General features: G+C 41.7%; 2 protein-coding genes and 1 long non-coding RNA gene across 4 annotated transcripts in view; 2 read left to right on the forward strand and 1 right to left on the reverse strand.

Moving 5' to 3' along the window:
* LOC117771812 (deleted in malignant brain tumors 1 protein-like) overlaps positions 1-15,890 on the forward strand; it is a 48,678-nt gene extending 32,788 nt beyond the window's left edge. Inside the window, exons 10-20 of the mRNA XM_034602595.1 lie at positions 7,152-7,592; positions 8,667-9,107; positions 10,182-10,622; positions 11,693-12,133; positions 13,207-13,647; positions 14,273-14,481; positions 14,705-14,853; positions 15,078-15,320; positions 15,436-15,592; positions 15,695-15,770; positions 15,871-15,890. Coding sequence (XP_034458486.1) covers positions 7,152-7,592; positions 8,667-9,107; positions 10,182-10,622; positions 11,693-12,133; positions 13,207-13,647; positions 14,273-14,481; positions 14,705-14,853; positions 15,078-15,320; positions 15,436-15,592; positions 15,695-15,770; positions 15,871-15,890 — 3,059 coding nt within the window. The remainder of the gene's footprint in view (positions 1-7,151; positions 7,593-8,666; positions 9,108-10,181; positions 10,623-11,692; positions 12,134-13,206; positions 13,648-14,272; positions 14,482-14,704; positions 14,854-15,077; positions 15,321-15,435; positions 15,593-15,694; positions 15,771-15,870) is intronic.
* Positions 1-21,675, forward strand: part of LOC117769190 (uromodulin) — a 90,134-nt gene that overhangs the window by 31,040 nt on the left and 37,419 nt on the right. The gene's annotated exons all lie outside the window — the stretch shown is intronic.
* Positions 2,259-5,869, reverse strand: LOC117769448. The gene is made up of 3 exons (XR_004615235.1): positions 5,735-5,869; positions 4,167-4,170; positions 2,259-2,269 (listed from the first exon to the last, which is right to left on the reverse strand). It is a non-coding gene; the product is annotated as an uncharacterized LOC117769448 (long non-coding RNA).

The raw sequence follows: 21,675 nt of genomic DNA on the forward strand, positions 1-21,675 counted from the left end.
CAATGGTTTCCTCCCTGACCCATACCCTAGTCTGTTTCGTAGTTTGTGTGTAATCTTGCCAACTGACAAACAAATGCCAATTTAAAACCTAACCTCCTATCACTACCTTGTACCTTGAGGAAGGCCAGTCCCATAAAGAAACGTGAAAAAACTCTGAACATGAACCCAAGTCCAAAGTGATGATCTGTGTTCTATACTTTCAGTTTTTTGATTATTTGATTATTTGCCTTATCAGAATGAAGAGCAACCTCCCTAGGGGGGTGTGGTTTGCTGATTCAGTCTTTTATGTTATGTCGTCTTCTTCTTTTTATTGTTAATTTTAACTGTAAGTGCAGCTTCTTCATGATGCTGTCTTCTAATTGCTTTTATTTATTAGTTGCTGTTATCAGTGTCACTCTAAGCACTTTGTGATCCCTGTTTTTAAAGGCGCTTTGTAAACAAAGTTGTTTATAATATTATTCTAAGAGCTGTAGAAAGACTTTCTCAGTAAGGTGTGACTAAAAGTTGTATTAGTGTAGGAATGATGTTTACTCCTTTTACTAATCCCTGTTTGTGAAGGTTCCTATATAAATGACGTTATTAAGATGATTAATCTGAGAGCTGTGCAAACCCTTTCTCAGTATGTTGTCACTAAAAGTTGTATTTACGTAGCAATGATTTAACCCTTTGGTGAATAGCATCTAACCCTCAAGGGGGTGTTTGAAGTGCTTTGTCGCTCACTTTCAGTAACACTGAGAACACACTTACCAACATCAAGTGGTATGAAAACATTTTTAGCACATTCAGTGCTTACAGTGAAGCAATCAATACAAGCAGCAGCACAGTGAGTCCAGTAAATGGTGAGAAGACTTGGTGTGTCCATATAATAAAAACAATAAATCCTTTTGAGAAATTGGGAAATGTAATCCGCTGTTATTTGATCTTTACATTGCACTCCTCGCTTCAAAGAGATCTGTTCATTCATTTAAAAAAACATTTCAACCAGTGACATCCATTGTCAGTTTTATCATGCATAGTGACCCATTACATTTCTGTGTGGATCCAGTTCAGGATTCTTTTCACTTTCAGTTTCTTTCTTTAACATTGTGAATTTGGGCGTTTTCAACATTTTCCTTCATTTCTCACAGATTCATGGGTCTTGATGAAAAAGATCAGACATGTTCTGGGGACTGCTTTGTACGAGTGTGCAAAATTAGGTGCAGGTCCAAATATAAATCTGGATGTTGTGAATTTAAATTTCATCCAGGGACAGTTTGGCCTTGGTGGAGGTATGCGCTCTACTGAGTGCCCTTCTAGTTTGTTTGTTTGTTTGTTTGTTGTCAGCAGAATTACACAAAAACTACTGGACGGATTACCACGAAACTTGGTGGAAGGATGGGACATGGGTCAAGCAAGAATCCATCCGCACACTATCTTTAACATTTTTGAAAATTTCCCAGGGAATAACATAACAATATCACCTGATCAGACATATTAAGAGAACTGATATCTATGAGTTCTACTGAATTCAAGGGGACTGTTTGGCCTTGGTGGATGTATGTGCTTGTCGTGGAAATTTATCTCGAGATTTGAAATAATGAGTTTCTCAGACCGGAGTTGTCTTAGAGGTTTAATTATTAGCTCTGCAGAGGGTTACACAGTCAGCAACATGGCTCAGAGTGCAACAACAAGAAAGTTAAAAAGGAAGGTTTCAATACAATGTGATGAACAGGAAACAAGACAGAAAGCTGACAGGAAACGTCTGCTGTCTGGCATCACTGATACAGAAAGAGGAATCAAACCCAGCACACAGATGCACAGATAAAGATCAACAGGAGGTGGAATAACCAAGTAAGGGCACGAACTTTGAGGTTGGAACCAACTAAGTGCACAGAAAACAGTCAAAACAGTAGTAAGACATTGATCAGTGGAATTTTCCATTACATGCTCTAATGATCACCATTCTAGTTGAAATATATGTCCACCTAACAATTTCCAGAAACTGACGCAAATGGTATTTGTTCCGTCAAACTGACTGTAAAAGCCTGAACATGAAAACAGTGAGATGCTGTTAAATGATGTGGGACCTTCGACCTTTAATGAATATGTTCATCCACTACAACAGTCTGTCCCAGTTGTTGACGGAAGGAGGTTAATACAATGGAATGTGCAAACCTGTCAAAACCAAAAGGTCTCCAGTACTGTATCTTGACCTGCAAATGATTGAAGAACCATAAAATATATTGACTAAGGGCTTTTGCCTGTGTGTCGGTTATGTTTGAATTTCATCCTTTTGTCCTATTTTGATGAATAAGTAGATTTTTTGTTGTCATATCAAACCAGCGTTATCAATGACCTGCTTATCTGTTTCACAAATTATCTCTTCCTGTTGTCCTCTGCCAACAAAGGCAGGCCTATAAATGCTCATGCTCTCGCTCACTGGGCAAATTTCACCAAGAGGTTTTTCAGCATCTGCTGGATTTCCACTCACTCTCTCCAAGGTGAGTACAAACACTGGCAAAGTAGAGTCATGATCATAATGTGGACATATGATTTTCATACATCTCTTTTGTGTTTTTCAGCAAGTTTGTGTCGTGGATGTGGTCCATGATGGAGTGTCCTGGGGTTCTACTCTTGCTTCTAATTTTGCAGTTTTTTACAGGGACCACTTCAGGTAAGTCAATCTGACTTTCGGTCATCTCGAGTTAAATTTCATCTCACCTAGTTACACAGTAATTTTGGTGAACAATTAAAATTAGCAGAATGTGTTCACAGACCACACCTCACAAGTATGACTTTGTTTATTTTACATTTTCTCTGTAATCAAGTTTTTAATCTGTCCTTAAATAACTTTAAATCAGCCTCCCAGCTCCGTCTGTGCTTCTGGTTCTGACGTATCTGGACATTGTATATTTAGAGTTGCCAACTGTTTAATCAATCAATCAAAATGTATTTCTATAGCCCATATTCACAAATAACAATTTGCCTCTTAAGGCTTAGCAAGGTGTGACACCCTCTGTCTTTAACCTTTGACAATAAATAGATAATAAATAACCCTATTAGCAGGGGGGGGGGGCGTAGAAGCCTCAGAGAGAGTTGAAAGCGACATTCATGAGAAAAGACAGAGTCTAACTGTCTGTTCAAGTCCACAGAGTGAAGGAATAGAAGCTTAGGACTTATTAAAAATGTATCACATAAAAAGATAGCATTAATTGCTTATTCCCTATAACCCTATTACTCTTTCAGGGTGTGAAGAATACCTACCACATTCAGTTTAAACGATGTCCTTTCAAATTTCATTGATTTCTAAACTCATTTTAACGTGAGAATTATCAACCGTACAGATCCACTGATGTTAATATATGTATATAATATAATATATGATGTTATATCACTTTTCTGTTTAACTGCACTCATAGAAAAGTCAAAAATAAACCTCCTTTTCGTAATCTGTGTGGCATGGCCTATTTTTAATTTTATTACAAAAAAGAAAACAAAAACAGCTTATCAATGTTCTGCCTGTTGACTGTTGAACAAGGAAATGTCTTCAGTGATCTGAACACTGAACACATTTTCTTGTTCACTGAACACATTTCCTTGTTCTTTCATATGAGAATGAAAAAACAAGGAAATGTTTTGGACAATCTGAAGTGGTACATAGCTGTTAATATTGAGGTGATACAATAAATATTCATTGTTGATTTTCAATCATGAATGCTGACGTCTGTAAATACACACTTAAATACATTTCCCATATTATAACACTCATTCTTGCCAGAAGTGCCTTTTGAGTACTTAAAGCTTTATGTACTAATTTCTAGAATCAGTTATATCTTGGTTTTCATGGTTTCATTTGGAGAAGCAAATAAACTTTTATAAGAGCATGGATCAAACTGTCTTAGTTTTCACAGGGACACTTGTCTCCAGCTGTGATTCATGTCACAATGAATCCATGTGCCTGGAGTCACGGGAAAGAGGAGACACGTTCAGTGGCCCGGTCCTCTCTTGTGTCTGTAAAGATGGCTTCGTAGGCGATGGTCTCACCTGCTACGACACAAAACTCTGCAGTGACTCTTCGTGCTGTAGCCAAGGTTATCACTGGTCACCAGACAGCGGCTGTGTAGAAACTGACGAGTGCTCCCTCCCAGACCCACCGTGTGCGCCGCCTCAGGTGTGCCACAACACACCAGGCTCTTTCATACCCTAGTGCAGGGGTCTTCAACGTTTTTCAGGCCAAGGACACCCAAACTGATGGAGAGATGGAGCAGGGACCACCTACTATATATATTGTATAAAATTGTTTTTTATAATGCCATGTATAAACATAGCTACCCTGTTATTGTGCATTCAATACTAAGCTATTCAAATAATACACAGGTTCATATATTCATGTTTTTATTATTGTGTGTTGCTGAATGTGTACATTGCTGACTGAAGATAACGTCTTCTGCCTCCAGAGGCTCAGGCTGTGAAAACACAATGAGCAAATAGATCAGATAAAGTAAACCTGGAGAATGTATTTTAAAGTTAAAGGAAGTGAAAAAAAACCTCCTGATCTCAATCTGCACCAAAATACTAAAAAAGATGTTTTCCTCATTAATATTGATGGAGGTGCAGTGAGGATGCTGGTGTCGTCTGTGAAGGTAAATGCTTATTTGTAGATTTAAAGTATGTGCTTCACGCTGATATCACTGGAGTTTTTATAGAAATCCTATTGAAGTCTGTCTTTCATCTGTGTCTCTAATCAACAGTATTTTGTTGCATGTGTTTCTCGTAGCTACTTCACCAGTGAGGCTGGTCAACTCTCAGTAAATGTTTATGTCAAGAAAGTAAAATAGAGTTTTGTGCCTCAGGATAACATCATCAATTATATCTTTAACTAGAGTGACACTCAGTAGAGCACAAACTGTACCTCCGCTTACAGTCAATCCCACACAAATTTGTTTAATTCTAATGGTAGAAATATGAAAGAAAAAAGGGAAGTGGTCTGATAACCTAAATTATTTATCTGTCGTACAAAACATAGTTACAGAAAGTGGAAAATATCCTGAATCCAACCCTTAATCTGCATCCACACCAAAATTTATATGGTTCTACCAGGCCCACGCCCCAGCTCTCCACCAAGTTTGGTGGAAATCAGTTCAGTAGTTTTTTACATAATCCTGCTGACGAATACACCAACAAACTAGAACATCACTCAGTGACACACGTACCACCACCAAGGACCGACAGTCCCCTTAAATTAATTTGAGCTGCATCAAATTTCACACATTCATAGATATCAGTTCCCTTAATGTGCCGGATTGGATTTCATCAAGGTCAATGAATTGTTTCCTGGGTAAAAGGTCAAAATGTTGAAAAACGCCCTATTTCGCAAAGTTAAAGGAAGTGAAAAAAACCCTCCTGGATGTGACCCCTGATCTGAATCTGCACCAAAATACAAGTGTTTCTTCCCTGACCCATATCACATTCTTCCACCAAGTTTTGTGGAAATCTGTTTGGTAGTTTTTGAGTAATCTTGCTTACAAACAAACATATAAACAGGTGTGAAAGCATTACCTCCTGGTCTGAGATAATAAAAAAGATGTTTTCCTCATTAATATTGATGGAGGTGCAGGCTGTTGTTGTCTTGTGGGTTCACATAGATTTTTCTTTCAGTTCAACCAGGACCAAACTCCACAGTTTCACCAACCACACCTGATCCAGGGTCTCAGACCTTCACCTCTGCTTCGCTCACATCTGGCACCCCTGGAACAACAGCAGTGGACAACAGCACAGGAGTCGAGGTACAGGTCCGCCTGGCCAATGGAGGAAACAGCTCCTGCTCTGGCAGAGTAGAGATCTTCCTCCGTGGACAGTGGGGGATGGTGTGTGATGACAACTGGGACCTGGTTGAGGCTCAGGTGGTGTGCAGACAGCTGGGTTGTGGCAGGGTCCTGTCAGCACCACAAAGTGCACGTTTTGGAGAGGGCAGAGGGCCCATCTGGTTGGACGATGTCGCCTGCTCCGGCAGCGAATCAAAGCTGACCGAGTGCCGGCACCGAGGGATTGGATCTCACAACTGTGGTCACAGTGAGGATGCTGGTGTCGTCTGTGAAGGTAAATGCTTATTTGTAGATTTAAAGCCAATGAAATCTCCCCGTCAGACAACATAGGATAACATTAGAGAACAGAAATATGGAATATGTGCTTCACGCTGATATCACTGGAGTTTTTATAGAAATCCTATTGAAGTCTCTCTTTCATCTGTGTCTCTAATCAACAGTATTTTGTTGCATGTGTTTCTCGTAACTGCTTCACCAGTGAGGCTGGTCAACTCTCAGTAAATGTTTATGTCAAGAAAGTAAAATAGAATTTTGTGCCTCAGGATAACATCATCAATTATATCTTTAACTCAAGTGACACTCAGTAGAGCACATACTGTACCTCTGCTTACACTCAATCCCACACAAATTTGTCTAATTCTAATGGTAGAAATATGAAAGAAAAAAGGGAAGTGGTCTGATAACCTAAATTATTTATCTGTCATACAAAACATAGTTACAGAAAGTGGAAAAAGATCCTGAATCCAACCCTTAATCTGCATCCACACCAAAATTGACATGGTTCTACCAGGCCAACGCCCCAGCTCTCCACCAAGTTTGGTGGAAATCAGTTCAGTAGTTTTTTACATAATCCTGCTGACGAATACACCAACAAACTAGAACATCACTCAGTGGCACACGTACCACCACCAAGGACCGACAGTCCCCTTAAATTAATTTGAGCTCCATCAAATTTCACACATTCATAGATATCAGTTCCCTTAATGTGCCGGATTGGATTTCATCAAGGTCAATGAATTGTTTCCTGGGTAAAAGGTCAAAATGTTGAAAAACGCCCTATTTCGCAAAGTTAAAGGAAGTGAAAAAAATAAACTGGATGTGACCCCTGATCTGAATCTGCACCAAAATACAAGTGTTTCTTCCCTGACCCATATCACATTCTTCCACCAAGTTTTGTGGAAATCTGTTTGGTAGTTTTTGAGTAATCTTGCTTACAAACAAACATATAAACAGGTGTGAAAACATAACCTCCTGGTCAGAGATAATAAAAAAGATGTTTTCCTCATTAATATTGATGGAGGTGCAGGCTGTTGTTATCTTGTGGGTTCACATAGATTTTTCTTTCAGTTCAACCAGGACCAAACTCCACAGTTTCACCAACCACACCTGATCCAGGATCTCAGACCTTCACCTCTGCTTCACTCACATCTGGCACCCCTGGAACAACAGCAGTGGACAACAGCACAGGAGTCGAGGGACAGGTCCGCCTGGCCAATGGAGGAAACAGCTCCTGCTCTGGCAGTGTAGAGATCTTCCTCCATGGACAGTGGGGGACGGTGTGTGATGACAACTGGGACCTGGTTGATGCTCAGGTGGTGTGCAGACAGCTGGGTTGTGGCAGGGTCCTGTCAGCACCACAAAGTGCACGTTTTGGAGAGGGTAGAGGGTTCATCTGGTTGGACGATGTCGCCTGCTCCGGCAGCGAATCAAAGCTGACCGAGTGCCGGCACGGAGGGATTGGATCTCAAAACTGTGGTCACAGTGAGGATGCTGGTGTCGTCTGTGAAGGTAAATGCTTATTTGTAGATTTAAAGCCAATGAAATCTCCCTGTCAGACAACATAGGATAACATTATAGAACAGAAATATGGAATATGTGCTTCACGCTGATATCACTGGAGTTTTTATAGAAATCCTATTGAAGTCTCTCTTTCATCTGTGTCTCTAATCAACAGAATTTTGTTGCATGTGTTTCTCGTAGCTACTTCACCAGTGAGGCTGGTCAACTCTCAGTAAATGTTTATGTCAAGAAAGTAAAATAGAGTTTTGTGCCTCAGGATAACATCATCAATTATATCTTTAACTAGAGTGACACTCAGTAAAGCACAAACTGTACCTCCGCTTACAGTCAATCCCACACAAATTTGTTTAATTCTAATGGTAGAAATATGAAAGAAAAAAGAGAAGTGGTCTGATAACCTAAATTATTTATCTGTCATACAAAACATAGTTACAGAAAGTGGAAAAATATCCTGAATCCAACCCTTAATCTGCATCCACACCAAAATTTGCATGGTTCTACCAGGCCAACGCCCCAGCTCTCCACCAAGTTTGGTGGAAATCAGTTCAGTAGTTTTTTACATAATCCTGCTGACGAATACACCAACAAACTAGAACATCACTCAGTGACACACGTACCACCACCAAGGACCGACAGTCCCCTTAAATTAATTTGAGCTCCATCAAATTTCACACATTCATAGATATCAGTTCCCTTAATGTGCCGGATTGGATTTCATCAAGGTCAATGAATTGTTTCCTGGGTAAAAGGTCAAAATGTTGAAAAACGCCCTATTTCGCAAAGTTAAAGGAAGTGAAAAAAAACCTCCTGGATGTGACCCCTGATCTGAATCTGCACCAAAATACAAGTGTTTCTTCCCTGACCCATATCACATTCTTCCACCAAGTTTTGTGGAAATCTGTTTGGTAGTTTTTGAGTAATCTTGCTTACAAACAAACATATAAACAGGTGTGAAAACATAACCTCCTTGTCTGAGATAATAAAAAAGATGTTTTCCTCATTAATATTGATGGAGGTGCAGGCTGTTGTTGTCTTGTGGGTTCACATAGATTTTTCTTTCAGTTCAACCAGGACCAAACTCCACAGTTTCACCAACCACACCTGATCCAGGGTCTCAGACCTTCACCTCTGCTTCGCTCACATCTGGCACCCCTGGAACAACAGCAGTGGACAACAGCACAGGAGTCGAGGTACAGGTCCGCCTGGCCAATGGAGGAAACAGCTCCTGCTCTGGCAGAGTAGAGATCTTCCTCCGTGGACAGTGGGGGACGGTGTGTGATGACAACTGGGACCTGGTTGAGGCTCAGGTTGTGTGCAGACAGCTGGGTTGTGGCAGGGTCCTGTCAGCACCACAAAGTGCACGTTTTGGAGAGGGCAGAGGGCCCATCTGGTTGGACGATGTCGCTTGCTCCGGCAGCGAATCAAAGCTGACCGAGTGCCGGCACCGAGGGATTGGATCTCACAACTGTGGTCACAGTGAGGATGCTGGTGTCGTCTGTGAAGGTAAATGCTTATTTGTAGATTTAAAGCCAATGAAATCTCCCCGTCAGACAACATAGGATAACATTAGAGAACAGAAATATGGAATATGTGCTTCACGCTGATATCACTGGAGTTTTTATAGAAATCCTATTGAAGTCTCTCTTTCATCTGTGTCTCTAATCAACAGTATTTTGTTGCATGTGTTTCTCGTAACTGCTTCACCAGTGAGGCTGGTCAACTCTCAGTAAATGTTTATGTCAAGAAAGTAAAATAGAATTTTGTGCCTCAGGATAACATCATCAATTATATCTTTAACTCAAGTGACACTCAGTAGAGCACATACTGTACCTCCGCTTACACTCAATCCCACACAAATTTGTCTAATTCTAATGGTAGAAATATGAAAGAAAAAAGGGAAGTGGTCTGATAACCTAAATTATTTATCTGTCGTACAAAACATAGTTACAGAAAGTGGAAAAAGATCCTGAATCCAACCCTTAATCTGCATCCACACCAAAATTGACATGGTTCTACCAGGCCAACGCCCCAGCTCCCCACCAAGTTTGGTGGAAATCAGTTCAGTAGTTTTTTACATAATCCTGCTGACGAATACACCAACAAACTAGAACATCACTCAGTGGCACACGTACCACCACCAAGGACCGACAGTCCCCTTAAATTAATTTGAGCTCCATCAAATTTCACACATTCATAGATATCAGTTCCCTTAATGTGCCGGATTGGATTTCATCAAGGTCAATGAATTGTTTCCTGGGTAAAAGGTCAAAATGTTGAAAAACGCCCTATTTCGCAAAGTTAAAGGAAGTGAAAAAAACCCTCCTGGATGTGACCCCTGATCTGAATCTGCACCAAAATACAAGTGTTTCTTCCCTGACCCATATCACATTCTTCCACCAAGTTTTGTGGAAATCTGTTTGGTAGTTTTTGAGTAATCTTGCTTACAAACAAACATATAAACAGGTGTGAAAACATAACCTCCTGGTCAGAGATAATAAAAAAGATGTTTTCCTCATTAATATTGATGGAGGTGCAGGCTGTTGTTATCTTGTGGGTTCACATAGATTTTTCTTTCAGTTCAACCAGGACCAAACTCCACAGTTTCACCAACCACACCTGATCCAGGATCTCAGACCTTCACCTCTGCTTCGCTCACATCTGGCACCCCTGGAACAACAGCAGTGGACAACAGCACAGGAGTCGAGGGACAGGTCCGCCTGGCCAATGGAGGAAACAGCTCCTGCTCTGGCAGTGTAGAGATCTTCCTCCATGGACAGTGGGGGACGGTGTGTGATGACAACTGGGACCTGGTTGATGCTCAGGTGGTGTGCAGACAGCTGGGTTGTGGCAGGGTCCTGTCAGCACCACAAAGTGCACGTTTTGGACAGGGCAGAGGGCCCATCTGGTTGGACGATGTCGCTTGCTCCGGCAGCGAATCAAAGCTGGCCGAGTGCCGGCACGGAGGGATTGGATCTCACAACTGTGGTCACAGTGAGGATGCTGGTGTCGTCTGTGAAGGTAAATGCTTATTTGTAGATTTAAAGCCAATGAAATCTCCCTGTCAGACAACATAGGATAACATTATAGAACAGAAATATGGAATATGTGCTTCACGCTGATATCACTGGAGTTTTTATAGAAATCCTATTGAAGTCTCTCTTTCATCTGTGTCTCTAATCAACAGTATTTTGTTGCATGTGTTTCTCGTAGCTGCTTCACCAGTGAGGCTATTCAACTCTCAGTAAATGTTTATGTCAAGAAAGTAAAATAGAATTTTGTGCCTCAGGATAACATCATCAATTATATCTTTAACTCAAGTGACACTCAGTAGAGCACATACTGTACCTCCGCTTACACTCAATCCCACACAAATTTGTCTAATTCTAATGGTAGAAATATGAAAGAAAAAGGGAAGTGGTCTGATAACCTAAATTATTTATCTGTCGTACAAAACATAGTTACAGAAAGTGGAAAAAGATCCTGAATCCAACCCTTAATCTGCATCCACACCAAAATTGACATGGTTCTACCAGGCCAACGCCCCAGCTCCCCACCAAGTTTGGTGGAAATCAGTTCAGTAGTTTTTTACATAATCCTGCTGACGAATACACCAACAAACTAGAACATCACTCAGTGGCACACGTACCACCACCAAGGACCGACAGTCCCCTTAAATTAATTTGAGCTCCATCAAATTCACACATTCATAGATATCAGTTCCCTTAATGTGCCGGATTGGATTTCATCAAGGTCAATGAATTGTTTCCTGGGTAAAGGTCAAAATGTTGAAAAACGCCCTATTTCGCAAAGTTAAAGGAAGTGAAAAAAACCCTCCTGGATGTGACCCCTGATCTGAATCTGCACCAAAATACAAGTGTTTCTTCCCTGACCCATCTCACATTCTTCCACCAAGTTTTGTGGAAATCTGTTTGGTAGTTTTTGAGTAATATTGCTTACAAACAAACATATAAACAGGTGTGAAAACATAACCTCCTGGTCAGAGATAATAAAAAGATGTTTTCCTCATTAATATTGATGGAGGTGCAGGCTGTTGTTATCTTGTGGGTTGACATAGATTTTTCTTTCAGTTCAACCAGGACCAAACTCCACAGTTTCACCAACCACACCTGATCCAGGATCTCAGACCTTCACCTCTGCTTCACTCACATCTGGCACCCCTGGAACAACAGCAGTGGACAACAGCACAGGAGTCGAGGGACAGGTCCGCCTGGCCAATGGAGGAAACAGCTCCTGCTCTGGCAGTGTAGAGATCTTCCTCCATGGACAGTGGGGGACGGTGTGTGATGACAACTGGGACCTGGTTGATGCTCAGGTGGTGTGCAGACAGCTGGGTTGTGGCAGGGTCCTGTCAGCACCACAAAGTGCACGTTTTGGAGAGGGCAGAGGGCCCATCTGGTTGGACGATGTCGCCTGCTCCGGCAGCGAATCAAAGCTGGCCGAGTGCCGGCACGGAGGGATTGGATCTCACAACTGTGGTCACAGTGAGGATGCTGGTGTCGTCTGTGAAGGTAAATGCTTATTTGTAGATTTAAAGCCAATGAAATCTCCCTGTCAGACAACATAGGATAACATTATAGAACAGAAATATGGAATATGTGCTTCACGCTGATATCACTGGAGTTTTTATAGAAATCCTATTGAAGTCTCTCTTTCATCTGTGTCTCTAATCAACAGTATTTTGTTGCATGTGTTTCTCGTAACTGCTTCACCAGTGAGGCTGGTCAACTCTCAGTAAATGTTTATGTCAAGAAAGTAAAATAGAGTTTTGTGCCTCAGGATAACATCATCAATTATATCTTTAACACAAGTGACACTCAGTAGAGCACATACTGTACCTCCGCTTACACTCAATCCCACACAAATTTGTCTAATTCTAATGGTAGAAATATGAAAGAAAAAAGGGAAGTGGTCTGATAACCTAAATTATTTATCTGTCGTACAAAACATAGTTACAGAAAGTGGAAAAAGATCCTGAATCCAACCCTTAATCTGCATCCACACCAAAATTTGCATGGTTCTACCAGGCCAACGCCCCAGCTCTCCACCAAGTTTGGTGGAAATCAGTTCAGTAGTTTTTTACATAATCCTGCTGACGAATACACCAACAAACTAGAACATCACTTAGTGACACACGTACCACCACCAAGGACCGACAGTCCCCTTAAATTAATTTGAGCTGCATCAAATTTCACACATTCATAGATATCAGTTCCCTTAATGTGCCGGATTGGATTTCATCAAGGTCAATGAATTGTTTCCTGGGTAAAAGGTCAAAATGTTGAAAAACGCCCTATTTCGCAAAGTTAAAGGAAGTGAAAAAAACCCTCCTGGATGTGACCCCTGATCTGAATCTGCACCAAAATACAAGTGTTTCTTCCCTGACCCATATCACATTCTTCCACCAAGTTTTGTGGAAATCTGTTTGGTAGTTTTTGAGTAATCTTGCTTACAAACAACATTATAAACAGGTGTGAAAACAAAACCTCCTGGTCAGAGATAATAAAAAGATGTTTTCCTCATTAATATTGATGGAGGTGCAGGCTGTTGTTATCTTGTGGGTTCACATAGATTTTTCTTTCAGTTCAACCAGGACCAAACTCCACAGTTTCACCAACCACACCTGATCCAGGATCTCAGACCTTCACCTCTGCTTCGCTCACATCTGGCACCCCTGGAACAACAGCAGTGGACAACAGCACAGGAGTCGAGGGACAGGTCCGCCTGGCCAATGGAGGAAACAGCTCCTGCTCTGGCAGTGTAGAGATCTTCCTCCATGGACAGTGGGGGACGGTGTGTGATGACAACTGGGACCTGGTTGATGCTCAGGTGGTGTGCAGACAGCTGGGTTGTGGCAGGGTCCTGTCAGCACCACAAAGTGCACGTTTTGGACAGGGCAGAGGGCCCATCTGGTTGGACGATGTCGCTTGCTCCGGCAGCGAATCAAAGCTGGCCGAGTGCCGGCACGGAGGGATTGGATCTCACAACTGTGGTCACAGTGAGGATGCTGGTGTCGTCTGTGAAGGTAAATGCTTATTTGTAGATTTAAAGCCAATGAAATCTCCCTGTCAGACAACATAGGATAACATTATAGAACAGAAATATGGAATATGTGCTTCACGCTGATATCACTGGAGTTTTTATAGAAATCCTATTGAAGTCTCTCTTTCATCTGTGTCTCTAATCAACAGAATTTTGTTGCATGTGTTTCTCGTAGCTACTTCACCAGTGAGGCTGGTCAACTCTCAGTAAATGTTTATGTCAAGAAAGTAAAATAGAGTTTTGTGCCTCAGGATAACATCATCAATTATATCTTTAACACAAGTGACACTCAGTAGAGCACATACTGTACCTCCGCTTACACTCAATCCCACACAAATTTGTCTAATTCTAATGGTAGAAATATGAAAGAAAAAAGGGAAGTGGTCTGATAACCTAAATTATTTATCTGTCGTACAAAACATAGTTACAGAAAGTGGAAAAAGATCCTGAATCCAACCCTTACTTCTCATATTTTACGTGTTTTTATATAATATTGCTCATTACACAGTGTTAATTGAAGTTCTCGTCTAGTTCTCATCTGGTATTTACCATCTCATCTTCTTTTGTGCACACTTTTATTTACTGACTTTTTAAAACTTTTTCTTTAGTCCAACACCCTCCACTCCAGCCTCCTCAGCTCATCTGTGGACGTGATAAAATCCAACTAGGGCTAAATATGGCTGCCATAACATCCATGGGTTTGAACCCACTCTCCGGAAACCTGGCAGTTCGCAACTGCTCCTGGGTCAGAATGAATAATGATGTAGTTTGGTACGAGGTGGACGCTCAGGCAGGTGCCTGTGGAAACACACTGAGGGTAAATACTTTGTTAATTTTCAAGTTATGTCCATTCATTTATTATTACGATAATTAAGAGGAAGCTATTGGTTCCCAAATGTACTCCTCTGCAGGGAGCTCAGGTTAGCAGGAACTGGCAGAGACAATATCTTAAACCCAGATATTCTGCCTGTATGACAAAACCACTCAAACTGTAATAGAGCTTCAAGTGACTAATAATTGAACCACTCTCTGTCTTTCAGACCAACCGTACACACGCTATCTACTCCAACAGTTTATTTCTCTACCGAGGAAATGTGTCCTTCTCACGTCCTGTGAGTCTTCCCTTCTCCTGTGCGTATCCCCTCGACACAGACGCCAGCATGAATGTGGCTATCAGACCAGTCCTGCCGTAAGTACCTTTTTATTGAATACGACAATCACTCACTTTTTACAGTTGTAAATGGTCAAGACGAACTGGTGAAAATTGGTCTAGTCTATGCTACTTTTAACCAATCATGTCAGCGTAAGCATGCACTGCTGTTTGCCACAGTGGCTTTATACCTCCAGGACACATCAATGTCACCTATGTAGGATTTTAGGTCATCATAATAACAAGGCTTATATTTTTGACAGGTCTGCAGGTGGCCTCTCAGGCTTAGGTAGCAAAGCTAGAGCCTCCATGTCCCTGTTCCGCACCTCCACCTTCACTCAGCCTTATCCATCTGGCTTGATCACTCTCCCTGTGGGCTCACCTCTGCATGTGGGCGTCTCTGTATTAGTCAGAGATCCAAGCTTTGTAGTTGTCCTGGAGAACTGCTATGCCTCTAACTCAGCAAACCCCAAGGAAACCGCACAATACTTTTTCATCCAGAACAAGTAAGTGTCCCTCTTCATCATTATGCTTTGTGGTTTATAAGGGAAATGTGGGGAAAAGACTGTGTATAAGGTGATGTATAATGGCTCTCATGACATGCTCCATCCTCACTGCCAGGTGCCCCACTGACCGACAAGTGGCAGTGATTGAGAGCGGCTCATCCCGACAGGCTCGTTTCTCCGCCCTGTTTCTCCTGATCCACGGTGAATACAGTGACATTTACCTCCACTGCAGCCTCAGCCTGTGTGACCAGAGGAGCTCCCGCTGTGCCCCAGTACGTCACACGTTTCACATTATCATTATCATTATCAATCAATAGTCAGTGCAGCTTTACACTGGTTTTGATTGGATCTGTTATTCCCCCTCCTTTTCATAGTCTTGCAGAAGAAGGACATCTCGCTCTGTTTCCAGCTCTGCTCCTCTGAACCCCCTCACCATTGGACCAATCACTTGTGAGTATGATTAACTATGTGCTCTCAGGATTGATGTGTCAACACAATGATCAATACAGAATGAATCACCATGTTTTTACTCTTTCTTCTTTATCTTCAGGGAACAAGTCACCTGAGTGAGATTATTTTGTGTTTGAATTTCTTTATTCATAAATTGATAATAAAAAAACCTATGTTACATTGCATAATTGAATCGTAACACACATTGGTATTCCTGATTTGTACTAGCTGTGTAATGAGCTGTGAAATGATTGAAGAAAATAAAAATCAAGGTCAGAGTGCTTTTCTTCTTCTCTGTGTTTATTTTCATATATATTTCAAATAAATGCAGATTCATATCCACTCATCAAGCACATTATAAATATACATCCATACATACTGAGGCAGGCAATAACACTGGTTAAAGGGAATGTGCAAAAGCAAGTGTGCATATAGTCTGTTGTACAAAGACACAATGTCAGTAGAGCAAGTTGTCCTTTTTGTTATGTGGGGAGGGGAAGACAGTGGCAGTGTTTGGAGGTGTTAATCAGTTTTATGGCCTGAGGGTAAAATGTGTCTTGGAGTCCTGCATTTCAGACTGGTGTGAGGAGGTGATGCTGAGTGAGGTCTTTGGTTGTGTTGTTGGCTCTTCTGAAGACTCTCTGCTGGTAGATGTACTGCAGAGATGAAGGCCTGATCCTGTGATGTGTGAATAAATGTGATACAACCTTTTCTGCTCATAACAAAAGGAAATCCAGATTACATGATTGATATTAGTGATCCTGATGTGGTCATCTCCCAACCAAATATTGAGGTTTCACTCACCCCTGCCTTCCTTTGTTCTATTCTGATGGTATGAGTGCCTCAGATATGACCTCCAGAGGATGTCAGGAGAATTTCGTACCAACTTTTTCCTGAGTTTGCCTTATACACATGCACAATGCAGAAGAAGATTCTCCACTCAGACGCATTCATAACATCACAGAAATCTGGAGCGTTCAGGTGAGGGGTGGTGCAGCAGGCGGAGGCAGGACCTAATGTATTAATTTCATTGCGGGGATCAAGTGTTTTTGTTTACAGCACTTCGACACAGGTATTGGCCCTCTTGACATCTTTGTTGCCACTTCTACGTGTATGCCACTGCTTTTTCATCGTGATATATTTGTTTTCTTTGTTTGTTTTAATTTTTGCATCTGTTGCATGTTAGAAATATCAACACACCCACTCGCTCGTGGTGAATCCTGCGGAGGATCTGTTTTCTCACATTCGCTCATTGGGACATTCTACAGACTTTTAACTTGGGGGGCTGAGAAACTTTCACTCAGACATTTGAATGTCTGGAGGATCTCTTGAGATCAGTAGATCTGAAAGCGGTTTAACAACACACTGATTTATGGAAGAGTTCATCCTGAATTCACCCTCACATTTAACACTTTTTATTTAAAGGTTTAGTGAATAAAATTTAGGTGAAAGGGATCCATTGGCAGAAATTGATTATAGAAAAATCCTAGTAATGTTTTTACAGTCGTCCAAACTGGACAAACACATTTTGAGTTTTTATGACAACTGAAGGCAGCCACAGGTTCTCTCTCATGATGGAAGGGGAGGGTGAGATGAGGGGTATTCAGCTGCAACATGAAACTCCACCACTAGATGTCACTAAATTGTAAACACTAAACCTTTAACATGCTCCTGAGCTGGTGTGGGCTAAAATAACAGTTGCTGACTGCTCTGGTTGAAGGTCACAGTTTAGCTTCCTGCTCTGATCTTTATGCAACTCATGGTGATGGCCAATGTGTGCAGGGGCGCGGCTTTTAGATCAACCTTTTGATTGACAGGCTTAGAGCCCAATAGCATGGCTTGCTGGCACAGAGGGGGCGGGGCGCAGGATGACCACCGTTTCTCACTCGGGTCCAGGCTTTGGAGCAGTCCGGGTTAATTTCCGCTCGGTTCACAGAAAACAGCTCGTAACTTTTCTGCAGCGAAGGCCGCCGCCGCCATGTCCAACAACAATGCCAGCAAGTGTGACAGTGGTGTAAGAGTTAAACTTGTTAATGTCAGTAATGTCAAAGGAAAGAAAAAGTTACGCAGTGGATGTAAACCTGTCCTGCGCCACCGCTGTGTGCAAATTTGGCATACCAAAAAAAAAGTGCCTGTGAGCGAGAAGCAGCGGTTCTGTGGTTTGACAGCAGGTCAGCGGGGCCATTACCATACTGAACATGTGTACATGTGACTAGGGCTGAACGATTAATTGCATTTGCGATAAAATCGCCATATGATAAAACGCGATTTCTAACCGCAACGTGCGTGATTACAACGTGCGAAAGAGAGTAGGGCACTGGGCGCATCAACATTTCATGCTGCCCTTTAACCTGTTACAATGGCCTCTGGCTCAACGGAACAGTCAGAAACTGACACAACTGAGACTTTAGTCACGAAGAGGAACAGCACGTCGGTGGTGTGGAATATTTTGGCTTAAAAAAGATGATGCTGCGTAGTGTCAGGTGTTGTGCAGAGCATGCCATGCTACCGTTGCTACTTCACGGGGTAACACTACAAACTTGTTCCAGCACTTAAAAAATACCATAAAACCATGTACGACAGTTGTATGGCCAAAATGCCGAGCACCAGTGCGCCAGACAAGCCAAATACCTCAAGACAGGATCACTGACCGAAATGTTTGATAGTGTCCACTCCATATGACCGCAATTCAAAACGGCACGGGGAAATCACTGGGCGATAACCGAGTTCATAGCTAAAGATATGGTGCCTCTCCAGCACGGTGACCAAGCCTGGGTTTCACGGCATTGATAAATACGCTTGATAAACGGTTACAGTATACCCTCCCGTACATACTTTCAGTCAGACTGCCATACCGGAGCTGTACAAAAAGTGCAAAGAGAAAGTCGCCGCGGAGCTTAAAACGGTGGAGTTTTTTGCACATCGAGCCTTACCAGAGTCTTACAGTCCATTTTATTGATGAAGATTTCAACCTCAAAGCTTGCTGCCTACAAGCTGCGTACTTCCCAGACGACCACACAGGGGAAAATATTGCAGCCGGCCTAAGAGAGGGCTTGCCAGCTGGGATCTCCATGAGAGAAACACGTCTGCATCACGACGGACAACGCGGTCAAATATGGTGCTGGCTGCACGGCTTAATGAATGGACGATGTGTTGGTCATATTTAAATCATCATTACGTTTTGTTGGGAAAAAAAAAAAAGAGGATAAATAAAAAAAATCGCATATTAATCGCAATCGCAATATTGGGGGGGAAAAATCGCAATTAGATTATTTTCCCAAATCGTTCAGCCCTACATGTGACACACACACGCACACACACTTGTTTGCGCAGCTATCTTTGCTAGGACTTTCCACAGACCTCTGAAATGAAGTTTTGCCTTATCTTGACCGGGTTTTCGGTCCCTATGAGGTTTACTGGTGCGGTCAGTGTTTATACTGGGAAAAGTCCTGAAGAGCTCACAAAATCTTTTTTTGGGACTTTCCATTGACTTACATTGTTTGTAGAAAGCCGACCCAAAACCTGATAGCTAACCTTAACCATGAACAATTCATGCCTTATCCTAATCTTTACCTAACCACAAGTCACATCTTACGACTAACCTTAAAGTTCTACTTTTTAGGTGAATTCACGTATTTTTAACCTGATCCCTGTGTTTAAATGAATGGAACAGTAGATCGTTTCTGCTGGCAGCCAGGACATGGGACCAGTGGCTACGATGCAATTGTATGGGGCAACTGTAACAGTCCAGGAAATATGCACTAAAGGTGTTTTTCTTCCCCAATAAAAGGCTCAAATTATTATTCATGTAGTGGTCAAAAGTTTGGGGTGACAGTTGAATGCCAATCGGGTTCACCACATATATCCAGAATAAACGGGAGGCTGATGATTCCAGAAATAGACAATTTATTCAATTCGTACAAATGATTTAAAAAGACTGATCAAACAGCACAGGATCATGTGCAAAGTATGGAGTACTGGTCTATACTTGATATAAATAACAGATTAAAAAGAGAGAAGTTAAAGGCTCCAGACCCAATTTAACAAAGCTAAATTATCATGAATAAAACAAGCACAGCCCCCTTAAGAATCCCAACACTGGTGTGATTGCACCAGTGGATTATCACTGCAAGCGATATTATACAATGAAATGACAGAAGAGGGCCTCTAGTTTACGGAGCCAATAACTCACCAATATTCAAGCCATTAAACCAGGATTGCACATGTAACCCACTTGTGGCCAGGTTACGATCTACTAGGTCGATGAGGAGCTGAGGGACATAGACTGTAATAACCATAAAGTACACACAATACACAAACAATTAAATGCAAAGTGTAACTTTACTAACTTAAAGTGGCAGGTGATAATTCACAAGCATTTGGAAAAACATTTGTATGAAAATAAAATTGGGCCGTTTAAAATAAATCAGTCGTTTTTAAGTCAGTCGTCTTTAAAGTCTGTTTCCTGTGATCAGTCTTGAGTGTTTTGTCACTCCACTGGTTAATGACAGTGACTGTTCCTGTGACGATTCCTTAAAGAGTGTGCACCTTTATAGTGTATGTCGCAGTCCGGGTGGTCTAGCACCACCCTACTACCACAGGGAATATTCAATGGATCTCTTCTTCCAGATGGAATCACGTTGGGAGGCTCGCCATCAATACGAAAGGATCTTCAAGTTGTTCTCACTCTATCCATAAGACCTGACCTGTTTTTGCAACAGGAATTTAAGAGTTTGTTTGATCTTTATGATTCACAACAATCATACTAAAGCATAACACTCACATAACATTAAGTTAAACATACTGTATAACACTTAACAGTGTTTCCCCTAGGTTTACAGCTTGGGGGGGCAGCGGACACGGACACAAAAACTTAAAGGAATCATGATGTTCATGTGTTTCTTTTAATGACAGCAGTCCCCTAACCCTAACCCATCTCACCACCCTGGGTGGGATTTTTATCTGCTTTTGAGGTGGTTGATGCGACATGTTTTCCGATGGATGCTCTCTGTCTGCTGGTGGGAGTGTGCTCACCTGTGTGTGCGCGCACGTGTCAGTGTGTGTGTGTGCGAGCACGTGTCTGATGAGACTGGGTTGACCCAGTCTCATCAGAAAACGTACACCACCTACGTTGGTCCACTTGGAAAAACGTAGTATTCTCACAATTTGGCCTCTCAGATTGTGAGAATACTACGTTTTTGTCTGCCCATTGTTTTGCATTGGCCTGTGCCCACGTCACGTGACTCTCAAGATCCCGTCTGCGAAAACGAAAACATGGCGGACATTCCTTGTATTTTCAGATAAAAATGTCATTTTATAATATAGTTTGGGCATTAAAATACATTCTGACACCATTTCTAGCGAGAAATATGCTCTTTGCTTCCACAATCTTCAGCCAGTTCATGCTTACGATCTATATTTTATTAGTTATCACGAATATTTTTCAGATCTCGCCAGAAAAATCGTAGTAATGTAACGTTTTTATCGTTGCTATGGTGGTTGCTGTGAACGCTGCCATGCCGTAAACCACATCGTAGCGTGCTGTTTGAATCATCGTCCGTGCGTTGCGTCGTTCAGTGAGCGTGAACGTATTCACGTTCTTTGATATTAATATTTGATGATAGATTACACCTCTAATTCGAAGGATCTAAGAAGTCCCCCGCAACTACATTCATACCGAGGCGGACCCGAGTGCGGCATGCGTGAGCGGACCTGTCATCTTGGACGGCTTAGTATAGCGAGGTGCACATTTTTACAGTATATATGCCTATTGTGTATTGATAAATTTGATATGGACTGATGATGAACATTAAGATTATTTTTCGTATATCATTAATATATTTTTTATCTTTACTTTTTTCTTATAACTTTGTATTTGTATTTCTGCTATGTAAAGAGTTGTTTG

This window comes from Hippoglossus hippoglossus, chromosome 1 (genome assembly GCF_009819705.1).
Source record: "Hippoglossus hippoglossus isolate fHipHip1 chromosome 1, fHipHip1.pri, whole genome shotgun sequence".
NCBI classification, from domain to species: domain Eukaryota; kingdom Metazoa; phylum Chordata; class Actinopteri; order Pleuronectiformes; family Pleuronectidae; genus Hippoglossus; species Hippoglossus hippoglossus.